This window comes from Arvicanthis niloticus, chromosome 15 (assembly GCF_011762505.2).
Source record: "Arvicanthis niloticus isolate mArvNil1 chromosome 15, mArvNil1.pat.X, whole genome shotgun sequence".
NCBI lineage: Eukaryota > Metazoa > Chordata > Mammalia > Rodentia > Muridae > Arvicanthis > Arvicanthis niloticus.
This window is the reverse complement of record NC_047672.1, coordinates 25460606-25476642: the sequence shown is the minus strand read 5'-3', so window position 1 is coordinate 25476642 and position 16037 is coordinate 25460606. Positions and strand designations below refer to the sequence as shown.

Here is a 16037-nt window from a genome sequence, read left to right as displayed (position 1 = left end):
GACCAAACGGTGTCTATGATAATCTGTCCAATAAAAGCTCCATGAGTTCATCAACAGGCAATTTGGCATGAATAAAATTCATTGGCTAGAATTAGATTTCATGTTTGGACAAATAAAATAGGGGCATCTTTTTCAGGAACCTTTCGTATGGCTATTGTGGCATACTATAAAAGACATATCACAAATGTTAGACCTATACTACACAGGCCTGCACATATATCTTGAAGGGTCACTGGAGGGTTACCTGGCCTGAGGATTACCAGGAGATAGGACCTCCTGGCACAAATGAAAGTTTCACAGACTTCACAGCAAAGCTTACCCTAACAAAAACACAGTGTACTCTCCAGGAAAGAAACACCTGCAGGCCAGAGAGGTGGCTCAACATATAAAGGTTCTCGCTGCCAAGCCTGACTTCCTGAGTTTGAGAACATACTTTTACAAGTTGTCCTCTCTCCTCCACATGCTATAACACTTGTGCCCACACACACATACATACACATACTCACATACATATATGCATATACACACACTCACACATACATATTCTCTCTCTCTCTACACACACACACACACACACACACACACACACAATTTAAAAAGAAAAATCCTTGTAGCACACAATGGCAAAAATGGAGGTTCATCTGCCATAGTGACTTCCCCTGCCCTGAAAAGAGCATGTGATCAGTTTGTCTCCCAGTTGGTCATCATCCCCAGTGACACCAAGTGTGTTTGTGATGAGAACATTCTGGAACAGCAGCAGCATGGAAACTGGACTAACTCCTAGCCAGTCGGTCATTTGATCCCATAACTACACGTGCCTGCGTCTACAATTTGTCTTACACAATCCCTGCCAGAAGGAGTTGCCAGATAGCGTGTGGGGTTTCATCCTTGGGCATGACTGAATAGAAGGGGAGAAACTGGCCAATCACAGCTTCCCCAGATTCCTGAAGACATTGCCCAAGCAGCCCCACTATGTGTAAGCACCATCAGCCTTATTTCTTCCCTACCCTCCTCACGAGGCATTCCTGAGGCCAACACAGAGTATTTTCATGAAAGAAATCACTTGAGGGAAACAGTTTCTGGGACAGTGGCTAAAAAGGAATAGAGACAATTAAATACATTAAATCACATCCTCTGGGACAGTGAAAGTGTCTGCTAGCCAAGGCTTTTAAGTGTGCCAGATGTGGTGGAATATATCTGTAACTCCAGCAGTGAGACTGAAGCAGGAGGATTGACATGAGCTCAAGACAAGCCTGGATTGCATAATAGATAGTAGCCTCACTAGGGCTACACAGCAAGACCCAGTCTCAAAAAGGAATAAATAAGGGGCTGGAGAGATGGCTCAGCGGTTAAGAACACTGACTGATCTTCCAAAGGTCCTGAGTTCAATTCCCAGCAACCACATCGTGACTCACAACCATCTGTGATGGGATCCGGTGCCCTCTTCTGGTGTGTCTGAAGACAGTGACAGTGTACTCATATACATAAAATAAATAATAATAAAAATGAATAAATAAAATCTAATTTGTAGACCCACACACTGAAGATTTAAATTGTGCTGACCTATCCAGTAGCCATGTGCAACTCTGCGAATTTAGATTTAATAAAAATTAAACAATGAGTCAGTAAAGCACTTAACAACTGAGTTCAATCCTAGAACACAACTAAAACTGCTGGGCATTGTGGGATATGCTAGTAACCCAAGGCTTAGGCGGTAGAGACAGAAGGATCCCTGAGGCTTGCTGGCCAGTCAGACTACCTAACCGGTGAACTCAGGGACCCTGTCTCAAAGAAGGTAAGTGGCATCCTGGAAGATAATATCTAAAATTGAAATTGTCCTCTGGCTTCTACACATATGCATATACACACATACACCTGTGCGTGTGTGTGCAAAATTTAAATAGCGGTCAAAATTCAGTCCCTTGATGAAACTAGCCATATTTCAAGAGTTCAACAGCCGCCTGTGTCCCACAGTATGCACTGAATAGAGTAGGCTGCAGAGCATTCTGTGACATGGAGAGTTACAATGGACAGCACCAATATATATATTTATATATATATTTATATATATGTACATACATATATATGTATATACATGTACATATATGTATACATATGTATACATGTAGATATATGTGTGCATATGTATATATATACATATACATATACATATACATATACATGACATCAGATACAGGGCCAGCCGACTTCAACAACCAGTGCTGTTGCCATTCCAGAGTGTTCTCATCACAGACTCACTTGGTGTCCCTGGGGATGATGACAGGCCTTTCCAAGGAAATGTGTCTGCGGTGCATCTAGCACTCACGGGGAAAAACCAGACTCGCTGTTTTCATAGTCGTTAACCGGCATAACAGTTTGGTACAGGCAAACTGGCTGTTCCACTCAGTTGGCTGACTAGTTGGGTGCAGACTCATCAGGCAAAGGTTGGCCATAAAGGGCTCCTTTCATCAGATATGGGCGGCTGCTTTGAGGTAAACTAGGGCTGTGGTCCATTCTAAGCTGGGAGCAGCATGTGACAGACATGCAGAGCTGTCAGCCCCCGCGCACTAAACGCTGCTTTCTCGTTGTGCAATCTGCCGCAGCTCCAACCAGAATTGCATAGCAAACATTCCAGGCAGGGGCCTGGTGACAGGATCACATGGAAAGGGTAGAGGCCATCAGCTCACGGCCTGAAGCCCTCACTCACAGTGATTAAGTCTTCCAGCCTCACGTTGACACTGGCCAGCATCTCTCTGCGCTCGGCTGCATGCTCCGGACAGGGGTAGATGGTAGCACGAAACCTGTGTTAAACACATTCCGAAGGACACACATGAGTTACTACAGAAAAGCTTCTACAATCCCTTTGCTACGAGGCCATCACTGACTGACATGATTCAAATGGCCAAGCCTTTGCTAAAATGGCCTCCTGTGTGGTCCCTAGAAAATGATTTACCACAGCTGGGCACAGTGCCTCATGCCTATAAGCCCGGCACTTAGAAGGCTGATGAGGCAGGAGGATTACAAGCTCAAAGCTTCTTCAGAGTGAATTCCAGGCCAGCCTCAGTGTATACCTCAAGGGGAGGGTGCTTTCCTATCGTGAGTGAGGTCCTGGGTTCAATCCCCAGGACAACATACACACACAAACATAAGTAACATCAAGATTGTTCTACAGAAACAGCTGAACCATGGTGATTACTTTTTCCTTTTCTATTTACTCTTTTTTCCGTGTCAGTGAATCAAATCCAGGGCCTCCGGCATGTCAGGCAAGCGCCCTACCACCATGCTGCGGAGTCAGCCCACTCAAGCAGCAAGCTGAAGTAAGAAGGTCTAACCTGGACCAGGCTGTGTCGCTACTTTGTTACCTTGGTAACTGATAAGTTACCTTCTCCCTGTTCGTAGGCTCACAATTATTGAAAGTCGGTTGTGTTCTCAGCATAATTTAAAATGGTCTTCTGGAAGTTACTCTAAAGTCCTAGTCAATTTCAAAGAGGGCCCAGCCACCTGCATTCTGCTCGGCATGGCTCTTTACCCACGTCCAACCCCAATCACCAAGACAGCGTGACTGACAGTCTCTCACCCGTCACAGATCTTCTTGATTTTCATCCTGAGCTGTTCTCCTTGGTAAAATATGATAAATATATTCTTTTTAATTTCTTCTTTCTGGAATGTCAGAAAAAAATTATTTTCCTTCCTTCCTTCCTTTCTTCCTTCTCTCCTTCCTTCCTTCCTTCCTTCCTTCCTTCCTTCCTTCCTTCCCTCCCTCCCTCCCTTCCTTCCTTCCTTCATTCATTCTTTCCCAGTGTTGGGGATGGATGCCCTGTGTAAACATTCCACCACTGAGCTATACCTAGCAGAACATAAACTATAAAATCTGAAAGCCCCAAAGTAACAGGGGTGCTGCTTGCTAATCAAGGAGGCCACAGGTGGGCATCTAATCCTGCTCTCACCCCCCATGGGGAAGAGCCTAAGAAAACAAAGAGAGGCTAGGGCATTCCAAGTGTCAAAACAGCAGTAGCCAGCAGGGCATCAGAAGCAGCAATAAGCATTTGCATGTTACAAGTTAGTCTATGCCTGATACTTAACAAAGGGAAGGCTGTGACTAAGTTTTGACTCACACAGCTAGGGTGACTAGGTGCCCTTAAGAAGGCAGCTTAGGCCAGTGGGTGTGGTGGCACACACCTTTAATCCCAGCATTCAGGAGGAACTTCAAGTTTCAGGCAGTCAGGGCTAAGTAGTGAGACCCTGCTCTAAACAAAGGAATAAACAAACAGCCGGGTAGTGGTGGCACAGGCCTTTAATCCCAGCACTTGGGAGGCAGAGGCAGGCGGATTTCTGAGTTCGAGGCCAGCCTGGTCTACAGAATGAGGTCCAGGACAAAAACAAACAAAACAAACAAACAAACAAGCCATTGCTTACAGTATGTTTCTGACTAGGGGTATAGCTAGCTCAGTGGCTGAGAGCTCACTTGGCTTGTGCAAAGCCCTGGGTTCAAACCTCAGCAATGCAAAACACAAAAGTTATTTGTAAAGATGCAAATATGAACTGAAACAGTGCTGTCAGCTTGTTGTCCCTGCTTTTCATTTGAGGGGATAAAGAAAAACTATAAAACGCATTGCTGAAGGTAACAATATACTTACTACAGCACTCAGGTTCTTGGACTCAGGTGCCACCTCAGAGAAATGCCACTTGTCGGGCCCAGAAAGTGTCATGAAAATGGCACTCACTCTTCAAGCCTGCCTTCCTTAGATTTGTCTTACAGAATTGATTCATTAAGAAGTAAAACTCCCAAATGCTTAATCCCAGGACTAAGAAGATGAAAAAGAAAGTCTTGAATTGCTGGGCGGTGGTGGCGCACGCCTTTAATCCCAGCACTTGGGAGGCAGAGGTTAGCGGATTTCTGAGTTCGAGGCCAGCCTGGTCTACAGAGTGAGTTCCAGGACAGCCAGGACTACACAGAGAAACCCTGTCTCAAAAAAAAAAAAAAAAAAAAAAAAAAAAAAAAAAAAAAAAAGTCTTGAGTTAAAGCCAGCCTGGGCTAGCTACACTGTCTCAAAACAACCACCAAAAAGATTGGGAACAGAGACACTAAAATGCCTACTTTACACCATTTCCAAACATCCTCCACCTATGGAAGCTTGCTGGTCTTCTTCTGAACGTTGAGGTCATCTAGTCTCTACATCTGCTAGAATCAGGGGTCCATTCTGACCTCCTGGCACCTTCGAGGTGACCCTCTGTCCATGGTCCTCTTTCTCCAGGTAGTCCCTTTATAAATACTCTCTCCCACAATGATGACTACATTGTCAAAACCTAATTGTAAAGTAGCAATTCGACATCGCAATTTAAGATAACCATAGAAACTGGACGTGGTGCTCATGACTGTGATCTTAGCACTTGGGCACTACAGGCGGGGAGATCGGAGGTTCAAGGCCTGTCTCTGCTACATGGATAATTTGAAGTCAGTTAGAGAAAAACAATACAAGAAGATAGTTAAAATATACTGGTATACTGGAGAGCATTTGGGGGGGGGGGACTTTTTTTTTAATTACTCACAAGAAAGAGCATGAACACAGCCTCTCACCATCACAAATAATGCGGTTGAGTTTCTCCCCATGGGTCAGCACGTCTCAGATGCCCTGGATAAGTCTCACCTGGGACAACCTTAGCATCTTCTCACCAGATAAATATGTGCTTTTTTCCTTATTCTCTATTTTAACTATGATTTTTTTTTTTAAATCAAGTGAAACTTAAGATTAATGTTTCAGTCTCTCCTCTGGAAGATTACAGGCTTTTGGCTTCCGGGAGTGAAGAACAAGTAGGCTTAAATATTAATTGCAAGGGTAGAGGAAGCAATTAGCTTATGGACTTAACAGCAACAACTGTATCTTCAGGAAAGAGCCTTCTCACGGGAAGCCTGTGGACTCTAGGCAGCAAGCATCTTCTTATCTTGTCAACATCACCTGGGAGGCTGTAAGAAGTGCAGACCCTCAGGCTCCAGGTTCCACCCCAGCCCAGCTAGATCCCAGGTGACCCTTCAACTCCAGGCACACTGAAGCTTGAGAAACAGACGGCTCTGGGTGATGAAAACAGATCGGCCTCACATGGTACTAGTGTTGTACATTTCTAGAAACAAGATGCCTACCTACATAGTCGGAGGAATGAATCGACCATGCTGTGTTAAGAAGAATTGGTCCTTGGATAGACCTTTCAGATGGACTAAATTTAAAGGGGGGGGTGAGATAAGGAAAAAAGGAAGGGTTAGCCGGGCGGTGGTGGCGCACGCCTTTAATCCCAGCACTTGGGAGGCAGAGGCAGGCGGATTTCTGAGTTCGAGGCCAGCCTGGTCTACCGAGTGAGTTCCAGGACAGCCAAGGCTATACAGAGAAACCCTGTCTCGAAAAACCAAAAAAAAAAAAAAAAAAAAAAAAAAAAAAAAAAAAAAAAAAAAGGAAGGGTTAAGGAAAGAGAAAGAGAAAGGAGAGAGGAGGTGGGGGAGGAAACAGACACTAGCTGCTTAAGAGAGAGGTCTTTAGTGCTATGGACTCCAGGAAGCTCACAGAGCCCCCCTTCAGGCCTGAGCTGCCCACCGTCACAGGATCCTCCAGAAGTGTGTCCATTTCGCTGAACTTCAAGTACACATTTCCCCGGCAAACTCTCCACAGCAGCCTCTCGAAGGAAGCCATCCTCTCCCTGTTTATCACACCAGCGGTGAACCTAGGCAGGAAGAGATGCCAGTGATGCAGAGGGCGGTGGGGAGGGATGATGGGAAGTGCTCACAAAGCCAGTTCCCAGCTCCAGCTTGCCCACATCTGATTAGATTGTCTGTTTTCTTTGATATTCTGTGTCCTTAATCATTGCAATTCTATCTATACTATATATAACATTATATACTATGTAACACTATATATATTATGCAGTGTATATAATATAGATTATATATAATAGACCTTTTTATGGCAATGCATTATGAAACACACATTAGCAGGGCAGTGGTGGCACAATGCCTTTGATCGCAGCACTCAGAAGGGAGAAGCAGGTGGATCCCTGAGTTTGAGGCCAGCCTAATCTACAGAGCGGAGTTCCAAAAAAAAAAAAAAAAAAGCCTGTCTTGAAACACACACACACACACACACACACACACACACACACACACATTGATGTCCTGGTATCCTGGTATGTCAATAACTGCTAACCTAAATGTCTGACATGGTCTTCAAACTGTAAGTTTTCAATGTTTTATTACTTTAGATGGTATTGATCGTCCATTATCTTTGGGTAAAATATTTATATAAACATTATCTTCTTTCCATTTCAAATTTTGTTTTGTTTTTAAATAGGATTTCTCTATGGCTGTCTTGGAGCTCATTCTGAAGACCAAGCTGGCCTTAAACTCATAGAGATCCACCAGCCTCTGCCTCCTGAGTGCTGGGATTAAAGGTGTGCCAACAAGCCCAGCTCCACTTCAAATTTCAATAGGTTCTCAGTATGTACTGAATAAAAGATTCGGGACCTCCAACCACACTGTTGATAAATACCTTAAACTTCATCAATCTCACAAGAACACTGAATGCAATTCCATGTTGAATTGCCACATATTCTCAAGAGTATTGAATGTCATATTAGTATCAGCTATTTAGGGTTGATTTGCCTGCTCAATTCTGTCATTTTCAAGGACATTTGAAAACTCCTGGCGCATTTTATCAAACATAGGGGAAAAAAAACCCCATATCTACCTCCTAACTTTGTCCCAAAGCTAGGAAGAGTCACATATACAGAATGAGCAGATACTCCTCATAGGGGCCATGTACACAGGTACTCTCCAAGCCTGAAGACATCATGAGCAAGAGGTATTCCCTCCCCCACATTACTGGTAGAGAGAACCTCTTGTGTAATGTATGGAAGCATTGCCTGTCAATCAAATGCTGTTGGCCTATTAGCTTAGGCAGGAAATAGAAGGTGGAAGTTCTGGTACAGAGAGAGGAATCCTGGGATAGAGTCGGGCTTGAAGGAATCACCCAGGAACGTGGAAGAGAAGGGGCATGGAACCTGAGCAGAGGTAACTTGCCATGTGGCTGAAACTTAGATTAGAATAAATGGGGTATTCATTGATGAGCTAGTTAGAGAACAAGCCAAAGCTTATGGCCAAGGTGTTTGTGAAAATATTTTGAGTATCAGGGTTGTTATTCTGGGAGCTTGGGGTGTGGGAGGAAAGCCATGCACCTCACCAGCCTTATGTATTACTCCTGGTCTATCTCTGTGTAGAAGCCTTGTATTCATTCACAGGCTGTTTGTTGTTCACCGATTCATCAGTCAGGGAGATTGACCACATACCAGACATCAAGGGAAGGACCAAGCACCTACCCACACTCAATTCTAGGCCATGGAGCTATACTAACCCTAGCTTTCCAGTCATGAATGCAGGTATGGCTCTTAACTCCAAAAGACCCGAAGTGTCTTCAACAAAGAAATCTTCACCTAAGTTGGTTTCTGTCTGAAAGATAAAACACCAGCTCCATCAAACACAGGACAATGTAGAAGACCCTGGACCCCAGGGTTTGCTCTGTTTCTAAGGAAGCTCTCATCTTCCACAGATGTAAACACAAACAGGCAGAGAGCTCCTTGTTAGGACACACACACACACACACACACACACACCTTAACACAACAACAACAACCTTCCCACCCCAAGCCTAAGTCTGCTCAGACCCAGACCTCACTAGTTCTGACTCTCCTTCTCTTGGGCCATACTTTTGTTTCTTAAGTGAAACAGGGTCTCTTTATGCCACCCAGGCGGGCCTGGAACTTGATCTATAGGCCAGGCTTGCCTCTCCTCCCAATGCTGGGATTGAAGGCACACACCACCACATCCAGCCTGAGTGGCACACTGTTTTTAATTCAATTGAACCTGAATCACTGCTACTGCACCTGGAATAGTTCCCTTCACTGATATGGGGCAAGAAATGAAGTATTTTATTCTTAGTCCAAACCAGCCACTTTTCAACATAAGAACTTAGGACTCTGGGGAAAGGGCCCTTTATTAACTCCACCCTAAGAAAACACCTCAAAAAAGTCCTGGGTTTTCTTTAGGAGGTATTTGAGTTCTGTCAGTTCCAAGAAGCTCTTCTTCAAAGCCTGGTGGTTCTGGTTGGCTTCCTGTAGCTCTCCTTCCAACTTCTCTAGAGTAGTCTGCAAGGTAGGAAGAATGAGCCAGGTAAAAAGCGTTGTGACATTTCTTCTATATATTAACCAATTAACCAGTAACCATAGCCAATAACCAGACATCAAAGAGGCAGTCCCCATGTCAAAGCCCAGCTGAAGCTGAGCCCCTGTCCCGATGCAAATCATGGCATTCTTTAGAAGATAGTGAACGCCAGATTGTCCAGATGGGGACAATGCAAAAACCCCCTGAGGAGTGGATGACAGCTCATGAGGAAATCTTGGTGTCTTCCCCCCTTTTAAAACTTCTAAAAGGTAAGTAATCTTACACATTGGGAATTTGTTCTGCCCAGACACACTGTGGTGATGGTTAAAATGTAAAGGAGAGAGACTGTATCATCCCCCTCAACCACTCCCCTGACCACACCGCAGACACCCCAGATCTGCATGGATCCGAAGAGCCAAACACAAACAAGAGAAGAGAGGCTATAGAAAAGGTGAGGAAAAAAAGCAAGAAGGCAAAACTGAGCCAAAAACCAATTTATTTTCCCAAATGAGTATACACACACACACACACACACACACACACACACACACACAAATAAGGCCTGTGATGAAATCTGCTGAGAAAAATCACCAGCAAAATCAAGACACAAAAGATCACATGAAGGGGGCTGGAGAGGTGGCTCAGCTGTTAAGAGCACTGACTGCTCTTCCAGAGGTCCTGAGTTCAAATCCCAGCAACCACATGGTGGCTTACAATCATCTGTAATGAAACCTGATGCCCTCTTCTGGTGTGTCTGAAGACAGTGACAGTGTACTCATATAAATAAATAAATCTTTAAAAAAAATCACATGAAGTTAAATCACCTTCTATAGAACAGTCTAGAAACACAAAGATATACGTGAGGGCGCTGCTTTTACTGACAAAGAAATGGTTAAACTGAGAAAGAAGAAAGCAGGTAGGAAGGGGACCGGCAAGATGGCTGCCGAGACCACCCCTAGGACTCACATAGTGAAAGCATAGTGAGGAGAGAACCAGCTCCTGCAAGGTGTCATCTGTTATATGCACAGCATAGATTGTGCTCATGGGCACACATGCACACTAAGACACATAAACAAATCAAGTGACATTAAAAGAGAAGCTAGTATGTTCTAGACACAATTTGTAAATGTAATTTACAGCCAGGCACTCAAGAAGCAGAGGCATAGAGACTTCTGAGAGTTCGAGGCCAGCCTGGTCTACACAGTGAGTTCCAAGACAGCCAGAGCTATATAATAGAGAGAACTTGTCTCAAAACAAACAAACAAAGGATATAAAAACCTGGAAGATCACTCACGTAAAAAGACCTTTAAAATACAATGGAAAGAGCTGGAAAGTTGGCTTTGGGTTAAGAACACTTAACTGCTCTTGCAAGGAATCCGAGATCAATTCTGAACACCTACGTGAAGACTCACAACTACCTATAACAACCACCTGTAACCCTATCCCAGGAGACCTGATGCCCTCTCTTGTGACACCTGTGGACACCAGGCACTCACATGGCGCTGCAGGCATGTAGGCATGCAGGCAAAACACCAGTACACACAAAGTAAAATTTAAAAAGTTTGAAATAGCAAAAAAAAAAAAAAAAAAAAAAAAAAAAAAAAAAAAAAAAAAAAAAAGTTACAGAAGAAAAACAATATAGTAGACCAAGATAAAATTTAACATGGAGAATACTAAGCCATGGTGTCTGTGTGTGTGTGTGTGTGTGTGTGTGTGTGTGTGTGTAGCTGTGTATATATTTGTATGGGTACATATGTATGAAGGCCAGGGATCAGCCTTGGGTTGTTCCTCAGAAGCCATCTACCTTGGTTTGTTATTTTGTGGGGAATCAAACTCTGGTCCTTGTTTGTGCAGCAAGCAACTTTCCTATCCTGGTAGTTTGACTAGGAGTGACCCCCATAGATTCATGTGTTTGACTGCTCAGCCACAGGGAGTGGAACTATAAGATGTGACCTTGTTGAAGGATGTGTGTCACTGTGAGGTGGGCTCTGAGGTCATACATGCTCAAGCCATGCCTAGTGTGGGACACAGTCTCTCCTGCTGTCTGCTGACCAAGATGTAGAAGTCTCAGCTCCCTTAGCACCATGTCAGCCTGCACACTGTCATGTTCCCCCACCATGATGACAATGGACTGAACCTCTGAAACTGTAAGCCAACCCCAATTAAATGTTGTCTTTATAAGAGCTGCCTTGCTCACGGTGTCTGTTCACAGCAGTAAAACCCTACCTAAGACACCTGTTGAGCTATCTTGGCAGTCTACAACTATATGAGGATAGTGACTAAAGAGAGTCAGAAACCGTGACCAGTGAAAATGCATTAAGGTTACCTATGTTCAAACTGAGGTCTCTCTGCAGTCTAGGACTAGGCTTGTGTTCTAAGAGATCCAAGTCCTTCCTATCCTGCTTGGGCACCAAGCACGCACATGGTGCACATACATACATGCAGATAAACACATGTATAAACAAATACATCTATTTTTTTTTTTAAGGAAGGGTACCCTCTGCCCCTGAAAACAAGTTTATAGTGTCAGACAAATTTGGAGCAGCGAGACTCAGAATTCCTGCCTTGGCTCAGCTGAGGATTTTACAGAACAGTCAATAAAACCGATCGCTGCACGATGAGTCCAGCTGGATGAACTTTTTATATAATGTGGAAAGAGCCAGTTCACAGACCTTTTTTTTTGTGTGTGTGCCAAGCACATAACTGGAAAACATCCCATTCTACCCATACTGGCCCATTCAGCTTGTCCTATGTCAACACATTAGGACTTCATTGCCTGTGAGAAACTTTGATGCACAGAAGTAATCTCTCCTCAAAGTGGGGTGAGCTTTGTTGAGAGAGCAAAATAGCTCCCCCATAATTAGCATAAGAGCCCTAAAGTTGCACCCTGAGATTTTCTTAGGATAGTGTCTTAGTTGGGGTTTCTACTGCTGTGATGAAAACACAGGACCAAAAGCAACCTGCAGAGAAAGGGTTTGTTTACCTCTCAGCTCCACATCCCTGAGGGAAGTCAGGACAGAAACTCACACAGGGCAGAAAGCTGGAGACAGAGCTGATGCAGAGGCCATGGCGGAGAGAGATTTACTGGCTTGCTTCATATGGCTAACTCAGCCTTCTTTCATATAGAACCCAGAATCCAGCCCAGGAATGGCACCGTCCACAATGGGGGTGGAGTCCCACAATCCCTCACTAATTAAGAAGATGCCCTATGGGCTTGCCTACAGCCCAATCTTATGGAAGCATTTTCTCAACTAAGGCTTCCTCCTCTCAGATGGCTCTAGCTTGTGTTAAGTTGGTATAAAACTAGGCAGTGCAGACACAAAGTAACCCTCAAAAGGAACTATCACCCACTTGCTCACATGTAAAGGACGTGAGAGCCACTTGACCATTCTGAGCTGGGGAGCTGGTTAAAGTAAGACACTTACCTCCAGGGTGATCATCTCCCGGGGGAGAGGGGTCTCTGGATCCTTCTCAGGCACTTGGATTATAATCTCATTTTGCATCTCATCTTCCAGAAAACCTGAAACATGGGTGATCATGACTTCCCAGAACTAAGAGGGGGTCCAGCAGAACAGGTGCCCTCAGCCAGCTTAGCTCTCTGTGCTGTTCAAGATCCCGCCCAGCAGCCAGGTCCATCCTTCTGTACCCTCCACCTTGGGGATCACCTCAGAAAGTATTCCTCATAGCACAGAGTTATAAGCCAAGTAACATGGTGGTTGTATTCTATAAACTAGTTACTTCTTCTGCTCCCCATTTAGGCAGCAAGGGGAAGGTGGCTTACGGAGGATTCTCTCCAGTGACTCGCACCTTCGGACTTCATTCACAAACTTCCTCTGGAAGCTGTTCACATTTGCGTTTAGCTGTGGGAAAGGGGAGCCACAGGCTTACGTTAGGATTCCACAGCTGCCAGCATCCTTTCTTCACCACTGTATGTATCATCTTCTTGATGCTGGAGACTCTTGCTAGGAATGTATTCAGAATAGATATGGCTGTGTACAAGATACACGAGTTATAGGCAGGGTGAATCTTCCAGTTCCTACACTCTTCAGTGGGGTCAGGAATATGAGGGACCTGAATACTGGTACAGGTCTACATAGTGCATCCAGGTCATCAACAAGAGTTCAACCTTTGTGGTGAGTAACTCTCACGTTGGGTCTAGAGAGAAGGCTCAGTGGTTAAGAGTGCTTGCAGTTAGGTTTCCAGCACCCAAGTCAGGCAGCTCATAACCATGTAACTCAGCCCCAGGAGAGCCAACGCCTATGACTTTGCGAGCACCCTCGCTCACATGCACATACTCGCATACAGACATACATACCTACATGTGATAAAAATAAAAGCTTTTTAAAATGTTAGTGAGGACCAGCCTCTTGTCAGGTGCTATGCTAACAACTCATGATGGGAAGGACAAGATACAGGCTCCCACAAGGGAGCTCACTGAGGAAATAAAGGACTGATTTCCTAAATTGCACTCAGGAAAAGCTTGACAAAGATATAAATAGCCCATGAGAAGCAATGCCCCAGGCAGCCCATTCCTAGAGTATCTTCACTGGAACTCAGTATCATTTGCAACTGCGGATTCCAGAATGTGCTGCCTCTAGTCTGACTAGTCAGAGAAAACAGACTCTATGTTCATTTTGGAAATCAGTAATCCTAAAATTAATTCACTGCCCAGATCCAGTATTTTGAGAGGCTGTACAAGGAATGAAACACAGAGACGGCTAACTTCTAGCCCCTGCACTAAAGCTTCTAGAGAAGACATGGGAAGAGGACTTGTTGAGGGTCATCAGACATCTTAGCCAGAAGTCAGGGCCATGGAATTCTACCCATCCCAGCTCTGGGATCCTCTTCCTGCAGAATGTGTTTTGTTGATTAGCAGGAAGTATTGTACAAGGCCTATCTACTGCCTCCCCACCTTCTCCTTATCTCCAAGGAATGTAGTACCTACATCTTTGAACTGAACCAAGCCAAGCTCTCCAAGTTCAGCCACACAGCAATATGCAGCCTCCACCTGGAGAAATACTTGAGACAAGCACATCTCCTCGCTTCGAAACACAGACGCCATGTTGGCCCAGCCTTAGGGGGAAAAAAGAGAGAGAGAGAGATGGAAGGTAATAAATATATGAAAATCTTAATGTGATTTTCTTCCATTAGGATTTTAAAATATCAGAGCTGGGTTAAAGTTCAGTGATAGTGTACTGACATAGCATGTACGCAGCCCTGGTTCATCCCAGTGCCCGATATACCACAGAAAGACAGACAGACAGACAAACAGACAGACAGGACGAATAAACCAACATTGTCAAACCCAAATAACCCCAAACTGAAACTTATGAGCACCAATCTGATGCCATGGCTGGGAAAAGTGCCTGCCCCCTACCTCCCCTTACCTGATAGGTCACAACTACAATACAAGAGCCCTGGGGGAAAAAGGGGGTGGGGAAGTGTAGCTTTCCCTCCAGCTATGTATAGATAATGCTTATACATTATACAAGGATGAGTCTTGGGTGTAGATTTGGGTCCCATCCCCAAGACAGTGTATTGGGGATGTGCGTATATATGACGTTTAGATATGGAGATCTAAAAGTTCTTGTGCCAAGCATTCCAGATAAGGGATACACTAGCTCCGTGATGAGACCTCCGAGGCGGCAGTGGGAGCACTCTCATCCAAGTTTCACTGGGAAGCAGAGAAAAGCAGTGAAGGGCCTGGTTCTCGAAGCTGCTTTCCCGCCACTGAACACACACACACACACACACACACACACACACACACACACACATACTTTCTCGATGCCCAGGGACAATGCATTCCAAAGCATCGAGTGTGGTGTTTGTGGCTCAACAGTTCCCCACCTCCAAACACTTATCATGGGCCTGGGAGATCACTCAGCAGAGAAAGGTTCCTGCCATCTGGCCTGATTTAACTGAGTTCAATCCTAGGAACCATAACATAGAAGGGGAGAGCCAGGTATGGAAGTGCACACCTTTAATCCCAGCACTAGGGAGGCAGGGGCAGGTGGATCTCTGAGCTCAAGGACAGCTTGGTCTACCAAGTAGAGCCAGGACTACCCAGAGAAACCTTGCCTTGGAAAACAAAACAATAACAACAAGATACACACACACACACACACACACACACACACACACACACTGAGAAAGAGAGAACAGACTTGCAAAGGGGTTCAATGAGCCTCAAAATTTTCACCAGGAAACACACCAGGCTTAAGAGGTCTGGCATCCAGACCATTCAGGCCCAGTAGGGCCTCCACCTCATGTGTAGGAAGGACAGATTGCCTGTCCTGTCACCCATCTGCCACACTGCCTAGAAGTGTGAGTGTTAGAAGCCCACCGCCTCATCTTACCCTCATGACCCAAGCCAGAAGCCCCCACCCCCACCCCCATGTTTGTAGGTCCAGGATTCCAGCCCTGAGCTCCTTGGTCTCTTTTCCCTGGCTGGCATACATCCCTCCACTTTTCCGGTTTCCAGATGACCACCAGGGCCTGCAACCCCAGATCCTTCCTTACTTCACTGAAAAGCTCTGGACTCAACTCCAGATCCTGGAAGATAAGAATCCCTCTACTTCGTGGTTTGCCAGGCTTTGACCTTCCCCTGATTCTGTCTATGAGAGGACCCCTCCCTGCAACTCTCTTCCTCCTGGACTCCATGTCCAGGCTCCCACCGCCGCCTTGGAGGTCTCATCACAGAGCTAGTGTATCCCTTATCTGGAATGCTTGGCGCAAGAACTTTTAGATTTCCATATTTGCCATGTATACACACACCCCCAATACACTGTCCTGGAGATGGGACTCAAATTTACATCCAAAACTCATCCTTGTATAA

At 45.0% G+C, this 16037-nt stretch overlaps 1 protein-coding gene across 3 annotated transcripts in view; it reads right to left on the bottom strand.

Annotated features, from left to right (window-relative positions):
• The window catches only part of Atp6v0a4 (ATPase H+ transporting V0 subunit a4), a 78785-nt gene that overhangs the window by 30851 nt on the left and 31897 nt on the right, over positions 1–16037 (bottom strand). For all 3 annotated transcript variants that reach the window (XM_076913535.1, XM_034519125.2, XM_076913536.1), the window contains exons 2-9: positions 14145–14272; positions 12981–13059; positions 12625–12719; positions 9058–9183; positions 8394–8488; positions 6585–6711; positions 3578–3660; positions 2708–2801 (exon numbers count right to left, since the gene is read on the bottom strand). In XM_076913535.1, the coding sequence (XP_076769650.1) occupies positions 2708–2801; positions 3578–3660; positions 6585–6711; positions 8394–8488; positions 9058–9183; positions 12625–12719; positions 12981–13059; positions 14145–14261 (816 nt within the window). In that variant the 5' untranslated portion in view covers positions 14262–14272. The remainder of the gene's footprint in view (positions 1–2707; positions 2802–3577; positions 3661–6584; positions 6712–8393; positions 8489–9057; positions 9184–12624; positions 12720–12980; positions 13060–14144; positions 14273–16037) is intronic.